This window comes from Molothrus ater, chromosome 16 (genome assembly GCF_012460135.2).
Source record: "Molothrus ater isolate BHLD 08-10-18 breed brown headed cowbird chromosome 16, BPBGC_Mater_1.1, whole genome shotgun sequence".
Taxonomy (NCBI): Eukaryota; Metazoa; Chordata; class Aves; order Passeriformes; family Icteridae; genus Molothrus; species Molothrus ater.
Window position 1 is genome coordinate 13,746,794 of NC_050493.2, and position 21,316 is coordinate 13,768,109.

At 50.9% G+C, this 21,316-nt stretch overlaps 1 protein-coding gene across 3 annotated transcripts; it reads right to left on the reverse strand.

The window, feature by feature from the left end:
- Nucleotides 1–662: 662 nt before the first annotated feature.
- FAM234A (family with sequence similarity 234 member A) lies at nucleotides 663–21,222 on the reverse strand. 3 transcript variants are annotated; one of them, XM_054516579.1, is made up of 12 exons: nucleotides 21,205–21,222; nucleotides 14,565–14,867; nucleotides 13,379–13,492; nucleotides 13,047–13,235; nucleotides 9,384–9,514; nucleotides 6,412–6,544; nucleotides 5,829–5,967; nucleotides 5,392–5,532; nucleotides 4,945–5,023; nucleotides 4,366–4,518; nucleotides 3,473–3,575; nucleotides 663–3,314 (listed from the first exon to the last, which is right to left on the reverse strand). In XM_054516579.1, the coding sequence occupies exons 2-12, from the start codon at nucleotides 14,821–14,823 to the stop codon at nucleotides 3,103–3,105; spliced, it is 1,653 nt and encodes a 550-aa protein (XP_054372554.1). In that variant the 5' UTR covers nucleotides 14,824–14,867; nucleotides 21,205–21,222; the 3' UTR covers nucleotides 663–3,102. The 3 variants fall into 3 exon arrangements, with proteins under 3 accessions (XP_054372554.1, XP_036248441.1, XP_054372553.1); XM_036392548.2 differs by lacking the exon at nucleotides 21,205–21,222 and adding an exon at nucleotides 18,414–18,659; XM_054516578.1 differs by lacking the exon at nucleotides 21,205–21,222 and having other exon boundaries at nucleotides 14,565–14,921.
- Nucleotides 21,223–21,316: the final 94 nt, after the last annotated feature.

The window sequence follows — 21,316 nt, forward strand, 5'->3', positions numbered from 1 at the left end:
AGCAGTGCTCAGCCCTGGAGCCCAGCCTGCTCCACACGTACCCACAGAGCAGAGCTGGGCACAGCTCCAGCCCCAAACGGACAAGGAGGGGCCGTCCCGTATCCTGGCTGACACACACGGGAGGTTGGGATGCTGGGGATGATCCTGCTCTGCCGCAGAGCCTGGCACAGAGCGAGGGGCATTCTCAGCTCTGTTCTGGGCAGACAGAGCCCCGGGGCAGGGGAAGCTGCTGGAGCCCCGGTCACAGGGTGGAGCTGGGGCCCTGGGGCAGTGACAGATGGCCCCGCGCTCCAGGAGACAGCGCCCGCCACGCTCCGGCTTGATCCAAATCCAAACCCTGGCATGAGATTTTCGTGCTGATGGACTGCAGAGGGAATCTGGGGTGTAAAACCAGGTCACAGAGCCCCGGGGGGGCAGGGACGGGCTGGCCCGGCCTTGTTATCTAACTCCAGCCTCCTTCCACATGCTGGCTTCTCCCTTTTCCTGGTCCGTCACCTGCCCACAGCAGGACAGGGCAGCAGGCAGCACCTCAGCCATCAAAGCATCACCAGGACTCCTGAATCCCGCCCAAGGAGGGGGGCTCTGCCTCGGGGAGGTCACTCAAAGGGCTGACAAAGAAATCCCAAATCTTGTATAACCTGCAACATCAAAGCAGGGCACCATTTACAAACAATGCAAAAGAGGATTTATTGAAACCCTTCTGGTTAGAGCGAGTCCTGTACGGCACAATTTGCAATAAGTTAAAGAACCAAACCAAACAGTCTCAGTGTTAAAAACCACACTAACACATAACACAGTGATATAGCCATTGCCACCCAGCTGAGTTATTGAATCAAGGCACAAAGTCATTCATCAAATACTGCAAAAAAAAAAAAAAAACCAACAAAACAAAAAAAAACCCAAATAAAACAATTACACAGGAAACAAGCTGGAAACAGACTGGTTTTGTTAAGAAGGTGCTGGTTTGGCACTGATGCATTTAGTTGAGCTGCCACGGCGAAATCTGTGTTTCCAAAGTGTTCAGAAACATTTCTGGACAACTTAAAGCCAGGAAAGCTCCTCAAAGCTGAAAATCCAGCTCTCCTCAAGGAACATTCAGTGTGCCTATGGGAAGGTCAGGTCTGGGTAGGGATCTGAGGAGGGAGAGTGTGATGAGAACACAGCCCAGGCACTCCCCTTGCTCCCGGCAGGGGAATCTCAGCAGGAAACAATCCACACCCAGCACTCAGGCTGGGCTGCAGTGCAAGCCTGGGGTGCCCTGCCCTGTGCCCTGCCCCAGCTGGCTGAAGGGCAGCCTCAATCCAGCCCTCTCATGGCTGCAACACTGGCACAGAGACCTGGGGGGCTGTCGGGCCTAAGGTGCTGAGCAAAGAGGAAACTCAAGCTGGGGGACACAGCTGAGGAACCTCCCTGCACTCCTGGACTCCCTCAGGAAACAGCTGGGAAGAGAGGCAGAGGGGCAAGCTCATCATTTTGAGCCCAGGGTGCTCTGAAGGTTGTGGAGCACTCCTGCACAGCCAGACAGCCCAGGGCTGGCTCCCCTGACTGCCCAGGGTATGGGGCACAGGGAGACAGGGCTGGAAGCAGGAGGTGCCCAGGCAGCCTGGGAGGGCTGGGGCTGTGCTGTGAGCTGGTGACAGCAGCTGCCCAGGGGCACATTCAGCCCAGCAGTGCCTGAAGGGAAGAGCGGATGCCTGATGCTGCACATTCCCATCCTACAGTGTTTCTACACATCCCCCAGGGTCAGACTCAGCAAGGGAGGGAGGCACTGGCCAAACCTCCTCCAGCACTGCAGAGCCTGAGAGAGGTTATTTTTAGGTCTATTTTTTATTTTCAGGACTGAGTAGCTGGTTCAAACTGTTTTCAAGGCTCTGCACCTTGTTTCTACAGCCTGCACTGGCACCCATCAGGGCAGGGCAGAGCAAACACCTCATGGTGCTACATGGATCTCCAGGAGAAACATGTCATCTTCACACAGCAACCTGTCCCATCCCCTCAGGATAGCAGGCTGAGCAGAGAGGAGAGTGCTCGAGGATCCTCACCCAGCATCACTTCAATTCCAAGGGCAGGGAGGCAGCACAGAGCTCCTGCCCACCTCCTGGCAGCAGGAACAGTGCTTGGAGGAGGCTCCTCAGCAGCTGCAAGGCGGAATGAGCAGGGTGCTGGCACTGCCAGGGCTTCCCAGAGCAGCAATCCCAGCTCCCAGAAAAGGTTAAAGTGCAATTCTACTCAAGCCAGATCCTCTGGTTCCTTAAAGCTGGAGAGGTGGTGGTGGTACCTCCATGGACCAGCCAGCCTGGGCTCAGGGTGGATCTCTCACCACCTATAAGCAGGCTGAGGGAAGGGAGGAGCATTGATGCACCCATCAGGGGGAAAACCAGCTCCCTCCTGGTGCCACCAACTCTCCACAGCCTGGCTGGGCAGGAAGCAACAGAGGACACAGACACAGGCAGGCTGGTGACTGCAGAGTAGGACACAGGGGGCTGTTCTTGGAAGAAAAGGCCATTTGCTAAGTAGAATGACACTTTAACCTGTGCTTTGCTGGCCAAGTGACACCAGACACACCACAGCCATGGCTGGGGTCACCACACTCCCCCCTCACTAATGAAGCATGGCCCAAATCCAGGAGAGGGTAATTGCAAATCAACTTGCAGCCAAGCACCTCTCCCCAGCCAGGAGAGCTGACTCAGAAAGGAAATCTAACACCACACAGCAAACTCCACTTCCCAGACATCCAACTCCACTTCTCAGGCATCCCAGAAATCATCAATTCTGGCACCTCAGCAAGCACATGGTTTTCCTCCAGACACACTCCTGAGTCAGCACAGTTCTGTGGGCACAGAGGGATGGAGGGGAAAGCCCTCCTCCCCGAGCTGATGACACTTCAGTGGTGGCCAAGCACTGAAGTCCCATCAGCTCTGAGGACGGACACTCTGGAGGCTGCCCCCACAGCCTGGCTGTCCCTAGACACTGGGGGTGCTTCCCTGCCAGCCACACTTTGGTTTGTGGATCAAGAAAGGCAGCTTCCCATGGGACTGCAGGCTCTGGGCTTGTTGAGAGCAGGGCTGCAGAGCAGGGCAGCCTCTCCCGTTCCCCTTCAGCTCAATCTCGGCTCTGGAATCGCATCCTGTACAGGCGGTCCCGGATGTGCTGCTCCTCATCCCCGGGTGTGCGGCGCAGCCAGAGCACCCTGCTCACTGCCACGTCCTCCTTCAGCTTCCTCTTCATCAGGGACACGGGGCCTGGCCCCTCTCCAGGCTGGGGGCCCCGCAGCAGCACGTAGCAGGCGTGACGGCTCCGCTCAAACAGCGCCGCTGCAACAGGAGCACACGGAAACACAGCCTGAGCCTCGTGTGCTGGGCTGGCCACCACACCCACCACCCCACAGGGACCAGGAGGGACCAGGAGGGACCAGGAGGGACCAGGGTCCTCCTGCAGCTCCTGGCTGGAGGGCTGCAAGGAGAGGACTCACCAGTGAATGCAATGATTTGGTCAGTGCTGTTGCGGAGCTCCAACACGACATTAGTGTAGGAAGGATGGAAAAGGTAAAGCTTCTGGAGAGGAGCTCTGGGTCTCTGCAACCAACAGGACACGATCAGGACACACTCACACCTTATTCCAGAGACAGCAGCAGCACCAGGCTCAGCTATTACTCACACTGGACAGGATACACCCAGCCAGACACTTGTCCGTGTCAGCCCAGCTCAGCCTGACTGACGCCATCAGGACAAGTGCTGGAATTTTGCTTACTGCTCTCCTTCCCACCCCAAGCTTCCTGCAAATAGCTGGCCTGTCTGCTGCAGGCAGGAGACAGATTTCTGCCTCAGGGCTGGCAGAGCAAGCAAGGAAAGCAGAGGAAGTTCAGCTGGTGCTTCAGCAGCCTCTGAGACACAAACTGTCACCAGTGCTGCCTGTCACTGCCCCGAGCACTCTGCAAGCAGCTGAGCTGTGCACCGAGGCTGTCTGAGGCTGCCTGGGGCACAGAGAGGATATTCACGTGGCCACAGAGATCACTGCAAGCAATGCTGCCATGGGAGGCTCCCAGGAAAACAGCAGCAACTCCAGAGGTGCCAGGCCAGAAGCCTCCCACCTCACAGACAGTGCCACACCAAGGCAGGGCAGTGACTTTGCTCACAGAGCCACCAATTTCATTTTCTCTACATAACTAGGCCGAGGATGACAAAAGCTGCCAGTGCCACCACCACCTGCAGGGACGTGGCTGTGGACACGGGCCCCACACCCACTGCATGAGGCTGCAGGGTCAGTGGCACAGACAGATGGGAATATCAACACTGAGAAAAGGGTAATTCCACCCAATTCTGGCCCAAAGCCTGGAGAAGAGCAGCCCCCAGCAGCAGCACTCACGGTGTCATTGCCTGGCTCCTGGAAGTCCCCCCACATGAGGAAGGCAGAGCGGTGATCTGCAGTGGGAAGGGTGGCTGGGCCAGGGCTCCCTGGTCCTGAGTTCAGCTTCAGCTCCCACTGGACTGCTCCAGATTCACTCTCAACAATCATAACCTAGCAGGAAGAAAGAAAAGGAACTCATGACAAAGGCAGCTCACAAGCCATGAGAGAGAAGTCAGGTCAGCTGTCTCTCCTCACACTGTCTATGGGAACGAGTATGTGACACATGGGAAGATGGGGAAATATTTGAAGCAGAGCATCACAGAGATGTGAGACCTGGGGTTGGCCATGTTTGAGTAAAATCACAAGTTCTGCAGCTACTTCAAGGGGTTCAAAGTTCTGTCATTGAAGCCTCTTGCTGGGAAGAGAATTAAAGTGCCTGAGCTGGCTTCAATAACCTGTTGAAAGAGATCCTTTCACAGCTTAAAGCTTCCTAAAATCAGCCAGAGGGAACACATCCCACCAACTGTCCTTGGCTCAATTCCTGCTTGAGCTGTGACATACAGAGAAATGGGAAGTTAAAAGGAAGAAATTTCAAACCTTCTTCCTGTTGGGTCCAATTTCACTCTCCAGGACAACACCATGGGCATCAGGTTTGTAGTAACCGAGCAGTGGCTCACTGAGGGAGAGAAAGAGCAGGGACAGACCTGAACCCACCCTGATGGTTGGGCACACTTTGCTTTCCCAGCTGCCTCCATCCTCCCACACCTGCCCTGCTAAGGGACTTGACTGGATAACACTGGGTTGGCCTGGTACCACCCCAACTCTGAGCCCAGCCACATCACAGCAGGCACAAAATGAGCAAGCAAAGCTCTGAGCTCCTCCATCCTGAAGCAGCTCCCAGCATTTGAGGGGACACAACACAATAAGCAAGATCAAGATATGACCCAGGCAAAAAAAGAATTGAATCTGCCAGGACATCCATCTTCCCATTGCTGTTGCTGGGAACCTGGAAATGCCACATGTAGCCCACTGTGAGAACACTACCTCAAAACACGGGACACATTGAGGGTCCACACAGGGTGGAGATCTTTTGTGTTGATCAGTTTGGCCATCTCTGAGTCCACAACCAAGATGTTGTCCCGTGAGTGCCCAGGAACTTTTGTCAGGTAGCGAATGTCTTCGAATCTGAACAAGGACAGAGAAATTATTAAGCTTTTTAGGCCATGGATGGTTTTACTGTGAGGTTTGGAGTTTTTTTTCCCTGCACAGTAAATCCAAATAGGAAACCCCAATGTGCTTTCTTTGCTTTTCTTTGAATCCCTGATGAAGCCAACATTGACACCAACCCTTGTCCTGAACTCTGGATGTGCTCCTAGTCCAAAAACCACATAGCAAGGAGAGAACAAAGTCCCACCAGGCCACCCTGTCAGGATCACCAGCCCCCTCCCCACTCCACCAGCCTCCAAGACATAACCTCACACCTGAGAGGGGATAAGAGGTGCGTGGCATGGTCAATGTTCTTCTCCAAATGAGAATCCACCTGGAAGCTGGAAAGCTTAACTTCCACCCCAACTACTGTACTGCACAGATCTTTCAGGGAATATGCATAGACAGACTTCTCTGTGGGGAAAAAAAAAAAAAAGACAAGAATGAGAGAGATAAGTTATCCTGCCCTTGCTCTGAACTCTATGATTTTCCAGATCTGCCAGATCAACTATATTTTTAGGGCTTGCATCATAGAGTTGTAGTGGTATTTTGAGACTCAAGCCTGCTATTGAATGCTTTTAACATTTTATCTGTTTATAATCCAAGTGTTCCACAGTAATCATTTGCTATAAATGACTGCCTAATCCTTTCATGCTTGACATTTGTTAAATAAAATCACTACAGTGCATAACAAAGTGCAGTTTAAGCAGAAGCCCCCCCCCCTCCGAACAGCTCTCTGACTAGGTGAAAGCTCCACACAGCTTGTAAGAATGCAAAACACACTGTCAGATGATGTTTACTAACCCTGATCTCAGCTACAATCACTCTTTCAGACTGAATTCCCCAGCAGAGCTGTACCTGTGTAGAAAAGGAAGTAGGAGGAGGAGGAGTGCAGCTGCAGCCTGACGTAGCGAGCGGCTCCATCCACCCTCAGGCTGCCCGTGGAGCCAAGCTGCTGGCCAGTTTTTCCTGAATAGATGAAGACCTTCACCTACACAGGGAAGGGATTACAGACAACAAGCAACAAGGTTAAAGCTGGTACCAAACAGCAACTGAATGGGAGCAGCACAGGCTTGGATGGGAAGTCTCTCCCTGGTTTTGGAGGAGTGGGTGTGAGTTTGGTGACACCTCTGCTCTGAATTCTTCTGGAAGTTTGAAAACCACTTCCAGCACAGCCACCTGCTCTGAGAATTTGCTACCCACCCTCCTTGCAGACTGGGACTGTGGAACAGCAAAGATCCAAGATCCAGCAAGCTTAAGATGGAGATGACCTATGTCAGCAACAATGCAGCATATGGACATGGGGAATTTGGATTCACATGGCAGCTCTGCTAAATGTTTTAAGTGCCTTAATCTACTCCTCCTCAGGCTCATGTGAGTCCAAGAAGATAAAAAAGCTGATAGGTTTCTTTCTATTCTTTGTGCAGGGTAACAAAATCCACTAAAAACATTTCACCCAGGAGAATAAAGGTTAAAGTCAGGATCAGATTTAAATGTCTGAGCAACAGTCAGAGTCTGGGGAGTGCAATGGACTTTAGGGACAAATGAAACATCTGACCAGGAGAAACAGCATCCATCAGAGATGCTGAGTCAGGCAGGAACCCTTCCCTCTACCTTGAGAGGGAGGGACTGGAAAGCAAAGGAAATCCAAAGCAAATCTGGAGAGTCTGGCAGGTGAAAAAGGGAGAATGAGAACACACCTGGAGAGGGAGAACACCACACATCCACCAGCTATTCCCAGCCTCCTGCACTGGGAGAGGACACACACCAGCTCTGGTAGGTCAGCTGTACCTTTACTGCTCCAGTGGCTGCCCTGGGCAGTGACAGCCAGGGGTATTTATTTACACAGGGAGTGAGAAACACATTTTCCTTGCTGCACTGGCAACCCCTCTGTGTTGCCACAGGAGATGGATCCCAAAAACCATCACATTTTCTGGGATGTGTTTGTGCAGAAGCTTGCAGCAGGTAGGGGTCAATGGACTCTCTGGAAACGCTGCCACCTCAGCCCCTGCACACAAACCCTTCCACAGACTGCTCACAGCTCTCTCCTTTCAACTGCAGCCCTGGATAGCAACAAAGCTCCTCTACTTGAGTGCTGAATCTCCCTTCTGACCAGTCCTTTCCAAGCTGCAGAGCTCCACTCCAGCTCCTACATTTGCGTGATTCTCAAAAGAGAACATACTTTTCCTTAAGTTGGGAAAGTGCTTGCCAAATCCAGAGGGAGGAAGGGATTTCATACCAAGATAGCAAGAGAGCTAAAATGGAAAACAGATCAAAAGGCAGTCTTGCAGAACAGAGGCTACATTCAAACTTTTCTTGGCTGCCTAAGATTAAAAAAACAAAAGTCTTGAGATAACTGGGATAGCAAAAGCAAGGAGGAAAGAAAACAGAGAGAATTGTAGGAGGTGGAGAAGATGGAATTTCTGATGACTCTGGCAACAACAATGCCTTGGACAGCAAAACTCTATTTTCTTATGTAGGACATTGGCTAAGAAGGCCAATGGCACCTGGCTTGTACCAGCCACAGGGTGGCCAGCAGGGCCAAGGAAATGCTTCTGCCTTTCCTTGTACTGGGCATTGGTGAGGCCACACCTGACTGCTGTGTCCAGTTCCAGGCCACTCAATTCCAAAAGGACACTGAGGTGCTGGAGCAGGTCCAGGGAGGGGAACAGAGCTGGGGAAGGGTCTGGAGCACATGTCCTCTGAGGTGGAACTGAGGGAGCCGCGGGGGCTCAGCTTGGAGAAAAGAAGACTCAGTGGGGACCTTCTCACTCTCCATAATTCCCTGACAGGAGGGGGCAGCCAGGTGGGAATCAGGCTCTGCTCTCAGGGAAAAAGGGATAGGACAAGGTGAAATGGGCTCAAGCTGTGCCAGGGGAGGTTCAGGTTGGACACCAGGAGGAATTTCTTCCCAGAATGGGTTGTTAAACATTGGAAGAGGCAGCCCAGTGAGGTGGTGGAGTCACCACTGTGGGAGGTGTCCCAGGAAAGCCTGGGGGTGGCACTCAATGCTCTGGGGTGGTGACAAGGCAGGGAGCAGTCACAGGTTGGACTCGATGATCTCAGAGGTCTTTTCCAACCTCAATGACTCCATGGCTCTGCTATGAGGACATGGGGCTCCCACTGCTCCCATCAGACCCAGAGGGAGCTGGAACTTGTGTGCTTTGAACAGGACAGACTGGGCATGCAGGCAGTGCTGTGCCACTCCATCATGGATGCAGATGTTTTAGCAGAAAAACTGCTCTGGGTACATGACTTTCCCCCTCTCAGAAATGGGAGAAGCAGTATTTGGAGGGAGATATCTAACACCACCAGCAGCTGTTTCACTAAATGAACTCAGATCAGAATTAACCAGCACAGTGACACTGGGAAGAGCAGTGCAAAGCAGACCACAGGCAGAGAGAGGGAAGGGATCAGAAAAGGGCAGTGCTGGTACAAAAGCACTGACTGTCAGCTGTGCTTTGATCTAAGAGCCAAAGCTGTCAGGGCTTGTTCACTTCCACTTCTCTAAGCAGAGAAGCAGAAAACTGCAAGCTCATCTTGCCCCAGCTCACTCCCCAGACAGCACAGGAACATGCAGTGAGGAGAGCACACTGAGAAGGGGGAGGGATTACTGCCCAGCTCTTTGATTTATTTCATTTTTTTAAACCATAAAACACTTGTGCTGATTTGGGAGTACATCTCTGGAGGGTGGGAAAGAACCCACCCCAAACCCACAGAAACCAGAGGCCTCCGGACACTTGCTCTGAGACTACAAGGTGGAAATAAGCAGCATTCCTGCCATCCTCTGTGGCAGCCACCGGGCTTATCAGAGCTTCAGCATGACATACCTGGCCTTCTTTAGTAATAAAGATCATCAGGTCCTGAACTCTATCATTATCCACATCTGGAATCACTGATAAAGGAGTCAGCACAGTGTAATTAGCTCCAAAGTCACGGGATTGCCTCCACAGAACTTCCCCTGGAACACAGTGGGAAACAGTCATTAAAAGGCTTTCATTCTTAGGTTGAAAGGTTATTAATGCTCCTGTCCCAGCCCATCAGCACCACAAACCAACCACATTTATGCTGATCATGGGGTACTTCCTTGCTTTTCTGCATTCCCAATGAATCCCAGCATCCACAGTTTCATCTTACATTGGAAAGCAATCCCAGCTGCCTGCAGGAATGCACCCAAACACCCTGGCACAAAGAACAGATTGCTTCCCTTGTGCCTTTGGTTAACAAGCTTCCCAGCACGTTCATGGCATGGAGAAGCCTTTGCTGTGATCTAAATCCCTGCTGCTGTGCACTTAAATCTGCACAGACATATTGAGACCATAAAACAGCTGAATTCTGACCAGGGCTGCTGCAACTCCTGGCAGAACCTTCTTTGCTGCAATTTGCCCTCTGCAGATGTTCCTGCAGATGTTTCCCCACTGACATGACCAGCCACAGCTCAGGCCACATCCCACCTCTCCCTTGTTTGAAGAACACACACCCCAAACTTGTTTGTACACTGAAGTAACAAAGATTTGCTTTTTAACAAACAGGGGGTGGCTGGTGTTTGTTTCTCTTCAACAGCTCCAGACCAGTTGAGTGGCTCTATCCATCCACTGTCCACAGCTGTGGGCCACTTTCCAGTCACTGACCAGTGGAATTTGCAGTGGAATCTGGCAGGGAGGACACTGCTGGGGGGTTTTCTTTCTAATGAACATTTCAGTGTCTGATTAGGTGCTCCCAGGGCAAATGTTTACCCTCCCCTTTACCCAGCATCACACACAGCAATTAGCATTTCGGGAATGCAAAGTAATCATCTGTTCTTTGTCAGGAAGGCAGCTGGACTGAAAGCCAAGGAATTACTACTTGATGCTGTCTGCAATAATTTAAGGCAGGCTGTATTTCTAGTAGAATTGCTCCAAAGCTTTTACTGCAAAGCTGAAAAAAACCACGGATTTGTTACTATGACAACAGATGTGAAGTGAAGAGAGCAGATTTCCTAGTTTCCTTAGGAAATCATGGCCAGGCAAAGAATTTTGCCCTCGAAGAAAATAAGCAAGCAGAGGAAGAAGAGAAGTTTTAAATTACCACATTCTAGCTCCAGGACTGTCCAAAGGTACAAGAGTAAGACCAGGCTAATGAAATTCACTTGCCAGTGAATTTCTAGGCTCTAATTTTCCAGGCTCTAATCTTTGGTGGTTAGACAGCTGACAGAGCTTGGGAGAAAATATCTTATTCTCTTAAAAGAACAGTCTGAGTTAATAGGAACAGGTGACACTGAGCTGGATTCAACACCAAGCACTTGAGAAGTTTTCCATGCTGTAACCCAGCCCAGAGAGAGCACAGGAAGCAGCTCTCTCCTGCTCCATCAGCAGGAGATGGGACTGTCATCTCTGACATCTGCAGTGCCACGGTGCTTCCTCAGAGCCCAGGGTCACAGCAAGAGGAGCCAAGATGGAAATCAGGCAAGTGCCCAGACTGCAAATCTAACCTGGGTGAAAGGGCTGGATTGTTTTGGTCTGGAAGGAATAATAAAATCAGAACTCAGAAAACTGAGCTCAGCTCTCACTTCAAGCAGACACAGAGGACACAGGGAGTTTTCTCCCTGTCAGATGTTCTCCAGGTTGGAGTTCTGGTTTATTTATTTCATGATTTTTCACACAGAAGCAATTCCATCATCTGATCATCATGATGTCCTTTCTGCCCAATCCCTCAGGAGACCAGAACCACCCACAGGGCTCACAGTTCAGGCTGCTGGAGGATCAGATGAAGAGAGAAGATGTAACAAAACTTTTACTCCTGTCCTCTTTCTTGAGACTCTGCCTCAGGCCATGGCAGAGATGGAATAATACACAGCTACAAAGACTTTTGCTTTGACCTGGAACAGTTAATCTTAAGCTCCTATGTGTCCCAGTTTGCTGGGAAGATAAACATGCAGGAATGTTAGATGTCCCACACAAACAGGAGCATGCACTCCTACACTTCCCTTCCTGCCCACCCTGGTCACTCCTTGTGGCAATGAAGAAAGCAGGACTTCGAACAACTTCAACTGATAAAAAACCCACTAACTTTATCAGCATTTAAAGATCAAAACCACATCAGACACATTCAGATGATAATCTGCCTATCTCTCCTTCAATCTTCCTACAGGCAGGGGCTAGACAGCCTGAGAGCCCTGGAATCTCACCAAATCCTCCACGATGATGAATCATTAACAGCTAAAGATTGTGCTAGCTACTGTTTTTAGCACACTGTGATGTAAGTTGGACTTTGCCTCTTTGAATACATTTAGCCTATTTAAATACATTTTATTCTGCTCTGCCCTCCTAACCCCCAGTCAGCTAAGCTCAGAAACCATTTTTAACCTACTTAATAGCAAAAAGGCATTAAATACATAAACTCCGGGGTTACTCACTTTTCTGATGCATTTTTTCCTCTCTTGCTTTGAAGTTATCTATGGAATGTTTTCTTCCCTGTGTTGCTGTGACCTGTAGCTTAGCCTGGCTCCTCCTCTCCACACTTGCCTTTATGGCTGTCTTTAGTTACAAGGCTTTGGCTCTACAGCCAACTTTCTACACTTTGACCTGAAAGTACCTACTTCATTAATAGTCTAAAAATAACCTGTGCTAAAGCCTACACATGAGGGAAATGGTGATAAGAGGTCTCTGCTGGTACAGAAACTTTCTAGCTCTGTGTGTATCTACACTTCCAACTATACACTAGAAATGAAAAGCTACACCTGATTTTCCTCAGATTCCTTAGAGCTGTATCTCATGCTATTTCTTTTTTCCACATTTTGGAAAACAGCATGTGATACAAAGAATGGGATCCTAGGGAGAATATATATTGTTTAGATCTTTGAAATAGTGACCTCCAAGATGGAAATGTATTTTAGGCTTCACCAGCAAGGAGGGTTCAAGGTGCAGCAGATGATCACTGTTCCTAAAGTAGTACAGGCACTCCTTACCCCCACCCACGTCAGGCAAGATGATGATGATGAATTTCTCCACCTCTAAGTTTGGAAAGGAAAAAACCTTTCCAGAGGAACAAGGCAGAATTGTAGACTACTGAAACAGACTGGCAAACACTTATCCTAAGTGCTCTCCTTGACAACTTTAAAATCATAAATGCCTGGAACTCCCACTCCTCCTGCCACAGCAGGCACTGCTGGCACGCACACACAAATAACTGGGAAACATTGCAGGTGCAGGTTTGTGCCTAACCCTGGGGAGTATAAACTAACACAGCTAGTGACTGCTCCTCCTGTTTCAAAAGCTCTTGGAACACAGGTCTTATGAAACAGTGGCTGGCACAAACCCCCACAAACCTCTGGAACAGCGGGGCTGAGAGCACGCGCTCCTCAACGCCCAGCAAGCGGCTCTGGCAAGGCTTCCAAACAACAAATACCCAATGCTCATTGTTCATGTCACACTGACATCCCCCCTGGAGGCCACCAGGTGAGGAAAGCAAAAGGCCCATGCCCTGTGTGGCAGCAGGGCTCTGCTGGCACTCACCTGTGTTCAGGCTGAGTGCTGTAAGGGCCAGTGGCTTCTCCACCACGAGGCAGCCCGGGGTTGCTGCTGTGCCCAGCTGCTGGATGTCACACTGCAGCCACTGCACCTCCTCTGCAGCTGGGCTCTCCCAGAGCACGCTGCCGTTCCTGCCAGACACTGCAGCGACGAAGGCACAGGGAGATGGCAGCCCTGGGGACAAGAGGGGTCAGAGGGAGCTGCCCCTGCACCGCCCAGGAGCTGGGACTCACCCAGCTCCTCCTCCCACCCAGCTTTCTCTCCCAGTCACCGACTGGAACTGGAAGAGAAAGGACAGCCCTTTGTGGATCAGGTACCTTCATCCAGACAGGACATGTTGAATCTGCTGCTGTTGCCAGATTTGAATGCAAAGAGCACATCCTGTACTTTGTCTTCACTCACATCTGCTATAGCAAGGAATGGGTAGGGCACTGCAAGAGAACACAAGCCAGGCTCTGGTGAGGATTTCCTTAGCCCACAGCAGAGAAAGTTGGAGCAGAACACAAATTCCTAGAGACCTACTCACTGCCTCCATCCTGGACAGTGTAACATCAGGACAAATTGGCTTTTATATGAAAAAAAAAATCACATACACAAGTACCAAGGACAGGAAGTTAGTGCCAAACAATTTTTTCAATTTGCTGTTCCCCAGAGGATGTCTTTTTTTAAGAGGCAAGCAGCCAGAATTTGAACTATGCTGAAAAAAGAACAACTGTGATCTTGGAGTGGGGCTGCTATTCTCAAAGTACAAAGAAGCCCCACCCAAGCCCCACAAAACCCAGATACTCCATATTTTTAGCAGCCAAAAGCAGCTTTCCTAAGCTGAGAGTAGCAGCACCTGGGGTGTCTGCAGCACCACACGCAGCTCAGTCCCTGCTGTGAGCACTATCTCTGCATTTACAGCACAGCCAGCACAACCTACTGCACACAAGGTTAAAGAAAAGCTCTCCCAGAAACGACTGCAGAGCCACTGGGGAGCAGGACCCAGGCTGAAGAGCCAACTAAAACAACCAGAATAAAAATAGCTATAATAACTACAGAGCAATTTATTAAAAAAACAAGATCGTATTATTCTTCTTTCCTTCATGTTGGCCATGGGGAAAAGGGAGAAAGTCAAAATGACAGGGGAAAAAATGCCCAATTGCCTTCAACCTCAGCATGAACTCCAAAGGAACATTTTAAAGAGCAAGCTTCAACAGAGGTTTATTCCCAGATATCCCTTCTCTTTTTTTTTTTTTTTTTTTTGTGATTGAGGCCAGCCTGCTACCTTGTTACCACTTCAGAGCAGAATCTAATTTCTCCACTAGATCCTGTAAACACCTCCTGGAAGGCCACTCCAATTATGATGGGCCATTGCTTATCCAGGTCAGGTATTCACAGCTCTGGCTCCCAAGGGTTGCATCCCTGCAGGTCTGGGCTTAGGCAGAGGTCCACAACCCAAATCCATGGCACAGAAAGGAAAAGGACTCTAGGTAAGTATTTATCCTGCTGCAGCAAGCTCACCTGTTTTGTTGTAGTATTGGAACCATGTTCTTTCTGAAACTGGCCTCTCTGGGCAGGGAATGATGAAGGAGAAAGCAAACACAATGATCAGGCAGAGGAAGAGGGAGATGAAGAAGGCAGCAGTGCGCCACCGGGACAGCCGGGACAGCCCCGAGGACTTGATAATCCTCCTCTCCACATAGTGTTCATGGTTCTCCTGAGCTTTTACATCCTCAGTCTTCAGAGGGTGGATCTCAGCTTCTGAGTCCTTGTTATCCATCACAGCTCATTCATGGGTGTTCATACACCCTTCTCCTCCTTCACCTGCAACAATGGAAAAAGAAGTCAAAACACATTTTGAAATATATTTTAAAAACACCAATTTAAATATTTTGTTACTACCTGATATTCACTCTGGAAACATTTAATGGGAGGTGAGCAAAGCAGTGTACTGTCACAGAGCTGGATACAACACACTGCTGGTGCTGGAGGTCTCCCACACAGAGTTCATGGAATGCAGGAACAGCACCAATTCTTCCCCGGAGGAGGAAATCAACTCTGCTAGAGCTGGACAAGGAAGGTACAGAGCCCACACAGAAAGGACTGACTGGTCTGCAGGTCTCCCTCAAGAAAAACACCCCAAAAGCTCCTTTTGTTGCAAAGACTTGTTGCCACCTCCCGTGTATGTCAGCCTGGCTCCCAGCTGGAGAGGTGAAAGGAAACACTTGTGACCTTTATATCCCAACATAAGGCTGTTCTCCACTGTAATGTGCACTTGAGCTTCCCCAGAGAGAGAGAAACAAACACCAGAGTTTTCTGTATAGGAGCAAACCAAAGCTCTTCAACACCTGCTTACATGAGAAACCACTGGGTAAGTTCAGCAACCCAGAGCTGCAGAAGGCAAAAGAGTGATGACTTCCCTCCCCAGAGAAAAAACAAGGCAGGAGCTGAGACTAAAATCAGGCAAATCTGATTTCATCAGACTGGAAGAGTTAACAACTGCTATTTTAGCTTCTCCTGCTATAAATCATAACCTTGGGCAACAACTAAAATAAACAGAGGGGTTCTGTTCTAATTTGCTATAAAAAGTGGGGGAAAGAGCCCTAGTCAGTTAGAGGAGCCTGTAAGTCATTACCCACAACAACAGTAAAAAATCCATGTTTTATACAGATTCTCTGATAGTGCTTCTTAAAAAAAATACCACAAGGGAAGAAATAAAGAATAACACATTCCAGTAGGCTTGGAAAAAGCTGCTTGACAGTGTTATGAAAAGTTCTATCAGAGCAAATAACCACAACAACCGAGCCAATTTTCCATGACTGTGCCCCAGCAGTCACGTGTCTGGGTTGTCCACTGCAGCCATTTACTTCCCCAGCAGAAAAGAGCTTTAAAGTCAGCACCAACACAGTGCAGAGCATGGGATTTCAACAGCAACAGGGCTCATGTGTCTCACGTTTCTACCCAAGCTCATTTACAGGTTCTGTGAAACACAAGATGAGTCACCCTGGGGAGGCTCAGCTCATTCAAGCAGCTGTGGCTCCCCAGGCTGTCCCTGTCCCATTGCAGAGGCCTCTTCTATTCTGGGGACAAATCACAGGGGGACAGATCCATGGCAAGGCAGCCCTGAGGCACAGAATCAGCAGGTCAGCCTGGCACTGCCAACCCCTTAACCTCAAAGCCTGCTGGACTTAAAAGCACTTACTCCCACCTGAGCACTCTGGCATTTGTTCTACATCAAGTATAGGATCTCACTCCAGATAATTTAATTCAACCTGCACAATACCATGCAAACAAATCAATAATGCAGAAGTTGCATCTTATTCCAAAGATCTTACTCCAAGGACTTCATCTGCCCTTCTCATCAGCCCACCAGCCACACCAGGGACAGCTACACGAGCCTGGCTGTTCCCAGACCAGCAGCAGGAACCTGATGGGTAGGAAGGCTCCAGATGGAAAGGGGAACAAGAGATCAAGTGGTGCTTTCAGCCTCTGCCCTGAGCTGAGCATTGCTCCTTTAGTGCACCAGGCCTTGAGCAGGTTCAAGGTACAAGACTCCAGGCTCAGGCTGAGCAAATGATTTACTGGCAAGGAGCAGCCACGGCCACAGAGATGGGGACAGTGGCAGGAGTGAGTTATGTGACCTCCCCTGTGCTGGGGCAAGTGGCTCGTGTGTCCCTGCATCTCCAGCAGATGGGGAGAGGGATCTTCTCACAACCAGCACCCACAGCATGGGCTGCAACAGGGCTCCAGCACAATCCCACCAGCCTCTCCAGCAGAACCTCCACAGCCTCCCAGTACAGAGCTGGGAAAGATCCAGGGCACACCAGCGCCCATGAGACTTCCCAAAACAAACCAAACCCAGGTTTCTCCCCCCTCTGTCCAAAAGGGACACCACCTAACACAGCACTGATGGCATCTTTTTATGACTCACTATAAATCTGTCATCTAGCCTGGGCTGAGAACACTAAAAAAGCAGTAATTATCCTGACAACCCCAGTAATTCCCCTCTTTTCTGCAGTGATGACCCCACAGAGACACTGAGCACAAAGAGCCCTCAATGCCTTTAAAGCAATTCTCTCTCTTTTCTTGCAGGGTTTGAATAATGCCCCCTGCACCCCTGCCAGAGCAGAGGCAGTGCCAGAACGAGGACCACGAAGGTCAATGGCCAAGACTCAAACAATGCAGGAAATCCCAGAGCCTGTGCTGCCAAAGTACATGCTGGCAGCATGTGGAATGGCCTGAGCTCAACAACAAAGAGGGCTGCTAATCAGTTTAATTGAAGACAAGCAGAAAATTATAGTATGCATCTGAGATGGTTTTACTGTCCTCTAGCAGCTGACATCTTGTCTCCTGCTGGTAGAGGACACAAAATAACTCAGCTGGGAAGTTCAACACATTCCTTTCAGGGGAGCAGGCATGACAGGATTCTGTGTTGCTGCAGTGTGACAACACACCGCCTGCAGCAGATCTGGGGACAGGAGAAAACATGGGAGAAAGACCTTGCAGAATGAGAAATAATTAGAAAACACATGTGACAAACCCAAACTGAACCCACACAGGCCAGGGAGTGTGGCAGCACAGCCAGGATCTGCATCTCAGACTCACCTTTAAAGGCTGCTTCCCCCCAGCCATGGGATGAGCTGGGAGCAGTCCCCAGCCCAAGCTGAGGGGAAACAAACACCCCTTCCTGTACCACAGCAACAACAGGGACAGGACAAACACAGCTGTACTCACCTCCACTGTCCTCTTTCCTGAAGCCACAGTGCAGATTTACAGATCTGATCTGCCTCAAACCAGAGACTCTTGCATAGCTAAACCCAAGGGGCAAACCATCAGCAGCAGTCAGACAGAACTGCCTGACAAGCACAGAGAACCACAGACAGTCAGGTGGATGGAGACTGGTGACAGAAATCATTTAAGGATCCGTGCATTGGAAAGGTTTAACTCATTTTCCACTCATAAAACACCAAACCACAACATCTGGAATGTCACCAGGCAGCAGTTCTTCCCAGAAAATTTCTAGCAATGTACTGTAACTTAGATTTGATGTTCAACACATTTTTTTATCTTCACAGAATGATGAAATCAGGTTCTGACTGGACATTTTAGGAACACAAACACAGCATTTGGCTGGTTTAGTTCTGTTTGGTTGGTTAGTGCAAGCACGGCAGAGGTTTCCTTCCTGTCAGCCAGAAATGGCTGAAGCCCCAAGCTGCAATCAATAAAGACAAAACAGCCAGGTTTTGCTCTGAATAAGATGCAACATTCCCATCACAGCTATTTTCCATGAGCAGACTGTTGGGGTTTGATCCCATGCACACTGTGACACTGCAGCCAACTCACTGGGCTGTGACATTTAGTCACACTCACCTGCTGTGAATCCAGCCTTGGGTCATCTGTTCCTTTTCCTGCAGTCCCACTTACATCAGGACAAGAAGAAATAACATGTAAGATTTCCCAAAACGAGCTCTGCTCTCCCAAAGACACTCAGGCTGCATGCTGCACTCAAGCCTATCATTTTGCTGGGTCATCTGCAGCTCACAGCTCCCTCCTGACACCAGGTCACAGCTAGGGCTGGCTGGGGACACTGACCTGAGGAGACCATCCCTGTGTGACAGGGCACCTCTGCTCCTGGCATGCCCCTAAGGCCTTTCTGAGGACACAGCTTGTAATCCAAACCCCACCAATGAGACTGGTGAGGCCCTGGCACAGGTTTCCCAGAGAAGCTGTGGCTGCCCCATTCCTGGAAGTGTCCAAGGCTGGGTTGGACAGGGCTTGGAGCAGCCTGGGATAGTGGAAGGTGTCCCTGCCCATGGCAGGGGTGGAACGAGATGAGCCTTAAGGTCCTTCCAAATTAAACCATTCTGGGATTCTCCTGCTGGAGCTGTCCTCAGGTTCTTCTGAAATGACATTTAACCCTCCAGTGCAGACACAGCAGGTGCCACACACAGCACTCACAGCAAGGGAATGAGAAACTCCTCCAGAGCACAACCACCTTCACATCTGTCATTTGTAGGAGAAAACTCTTATCCAAGGCAGTTTCCACTACAGACAGGAGTTCAAATACAGAAACTCAAACTGTTCAGGGAAGAGCAAAACAAAACCCAGCATTATTTCCATGAGAGTAATGGGAAGATCAAAATTCTCAGATGAAGAAGAGCATTAAAGCTGCATGAGACTGATTACAGGTCAGGGCAGTAATAACAACTGTGCTGAAGAAACAGCAGCCATTTATTATCCCTGGGCTTACAAGCTCCACTGCACCCAAGCCACTCCTCTCACCAACTGTTGTTGATCCCTTGTGCCAACTCCAAGGGCAACTGTTAGTGGGGTGCTTGAACCTCCCAAATCACAGACAGCCTCATCTCTCACTGAGACACCCCCCCACACTGAGACACCCCCCCACACTGAGACACCCCCAGATCTCACTGAGACACCCCCAGCTCACACTGAGACACCCCCAGCTCTCACTGAGACACCCCCAGCTCACACTGAGACACCCCCAGCTCTCACTGAGACACCCCCAGCTCACACTGAGACACCCCCAGCTCTCACTGAGACACCCCCAGCTCTGAGACATCCCCAGATCTCACTGAGACACTCCCAGCTCACACTGAAACACCCTCAGCTCTCACTGAGACACCCCCAGCTCACCCACAGGGCTCCCCTCTTGCTCAGAAGCACAGTGACATCCCTCACTGCCAGAGACTGAGCACACAAGGGACTCTGCAGAGATCTCTGTGCATGAAAACCTCCTGGAATTTGGTCATTTCATGTGGATTTATTCAAAAGACAAAAAAAAAGTACAATTTTTAGGTGGGGCACTCACTCCACAGGTCAGAATTCCATGCTGCCTCCTGCACAGCCTGGAGAGATTTATGGCAGGGTGAAAGGAGTGTTCAAAGGCTGGGCTGGATGGGGCTTGGAGCAACCTGGTCTATGGGGCAAGATAATCTTTATGGTCCCTTCTAACCAAAACCATTCCATGATTCTATGAAATAACAGCCTTCCTCCAGATGCTGCTGTCCTTCACAGATACCTTCAAGAGAAACCACTTTTCTTCCCCCAGAAATGGAATTTTTCTTTCTGTCACTTACACACACACAGAGCAAAGCTCCCTCATCACACATCCATCCCTGGGGAGCCCCTGAGCTCCACAGGCAGCCCGATCCCGCCCTGGTACAGGGAAGGGTTGGCTCCAGTCCCTCCCGCTGGACAGACTGCCCCTCTCTCTCCCAGCTGTTACACAAGATGTTTCTGCCTTACAAAATAAGGAGAAAAGGCTGGAAATGAGGCTGGAGTTGAACACATTGCAGTGTTTTTCTTCCAGCAAGAAGCCCTGTAATTCACACCTGCAAACCAGGCTTGTGGGCTCCCGAGGGAAAGAGGAACAGGGCTTTAACCCTGTCCAGGAGGAGAGTGTGGCTGTGCTGGGCTCTGCAGAGGTGAGGGGCTCACTCTGAACCTGTCCAGGAGGAGATTTTGGCTGTGCTGGGCTCTGCAGAGGTGAGGGGCTCGCTCTGAACCTGTCCAGGAGGAGATTTTGGCTGTGCTGGGCTCTGCAGAGGTGAGGGGCTCGCTCTGAACCTGTCCAGGAGATGATTTTGGCTGTGCTGGGCTCTGCAGAGGTGAGGGGCTCGCTCTTGCTCTGACTGAAGCCCAGCCCCGCAGTCCCAGCTGCTGCGTCAGCAGCTCCCCAGGAGCCCTCACAGCCGCCCAGCCTCGGGATAAAGGAGTTCGGATCACAGGGAGCACCTTGGGCTTTGGAAGAAAGGACTGAATTCTTTCCCAGGCCTCTCGCTATGGTGTGGGGGCACTTCTGGGGACAGCAAACCCCTCCGAGCGGGCAGGGCAGGCCCAGGGCCGGGCTGCAAGCGCTGACAGCCGCGGGTCTCACCGGCCCGGCCCCGGCCCCGCGGCTGCACCGAGCCCAGCGCTGCCGCTGCCAGCCCCGCGCTCCCGGAGCCGGCGGCAGCGCGGACGCTTCGGCAGCCGGCTCCGTTGCCGATCGCCCGGTGCCAGCGCGGGGACGCGGCCCGGGGACATTGCCGCGTTCTCGGTGCGCCCCCACGGAGGCGCCAGGAGCCCATGGTGCGGCGGGAGCGGCCCAGGGCACCCCCCGGGTCCCCCCCGGCCCCCGCCCGCCCCGCTCCGCACTCACCCCGCGCCGCCGCCGCCGCTGCCGTCACTTCCGCCTCCATCCCCGCCCCGCCCGGCGGAGGTGACGTCACTGCGCAGGGAGCGCTTCCGCTCGGTGCGGCGGGGCCCGGCCC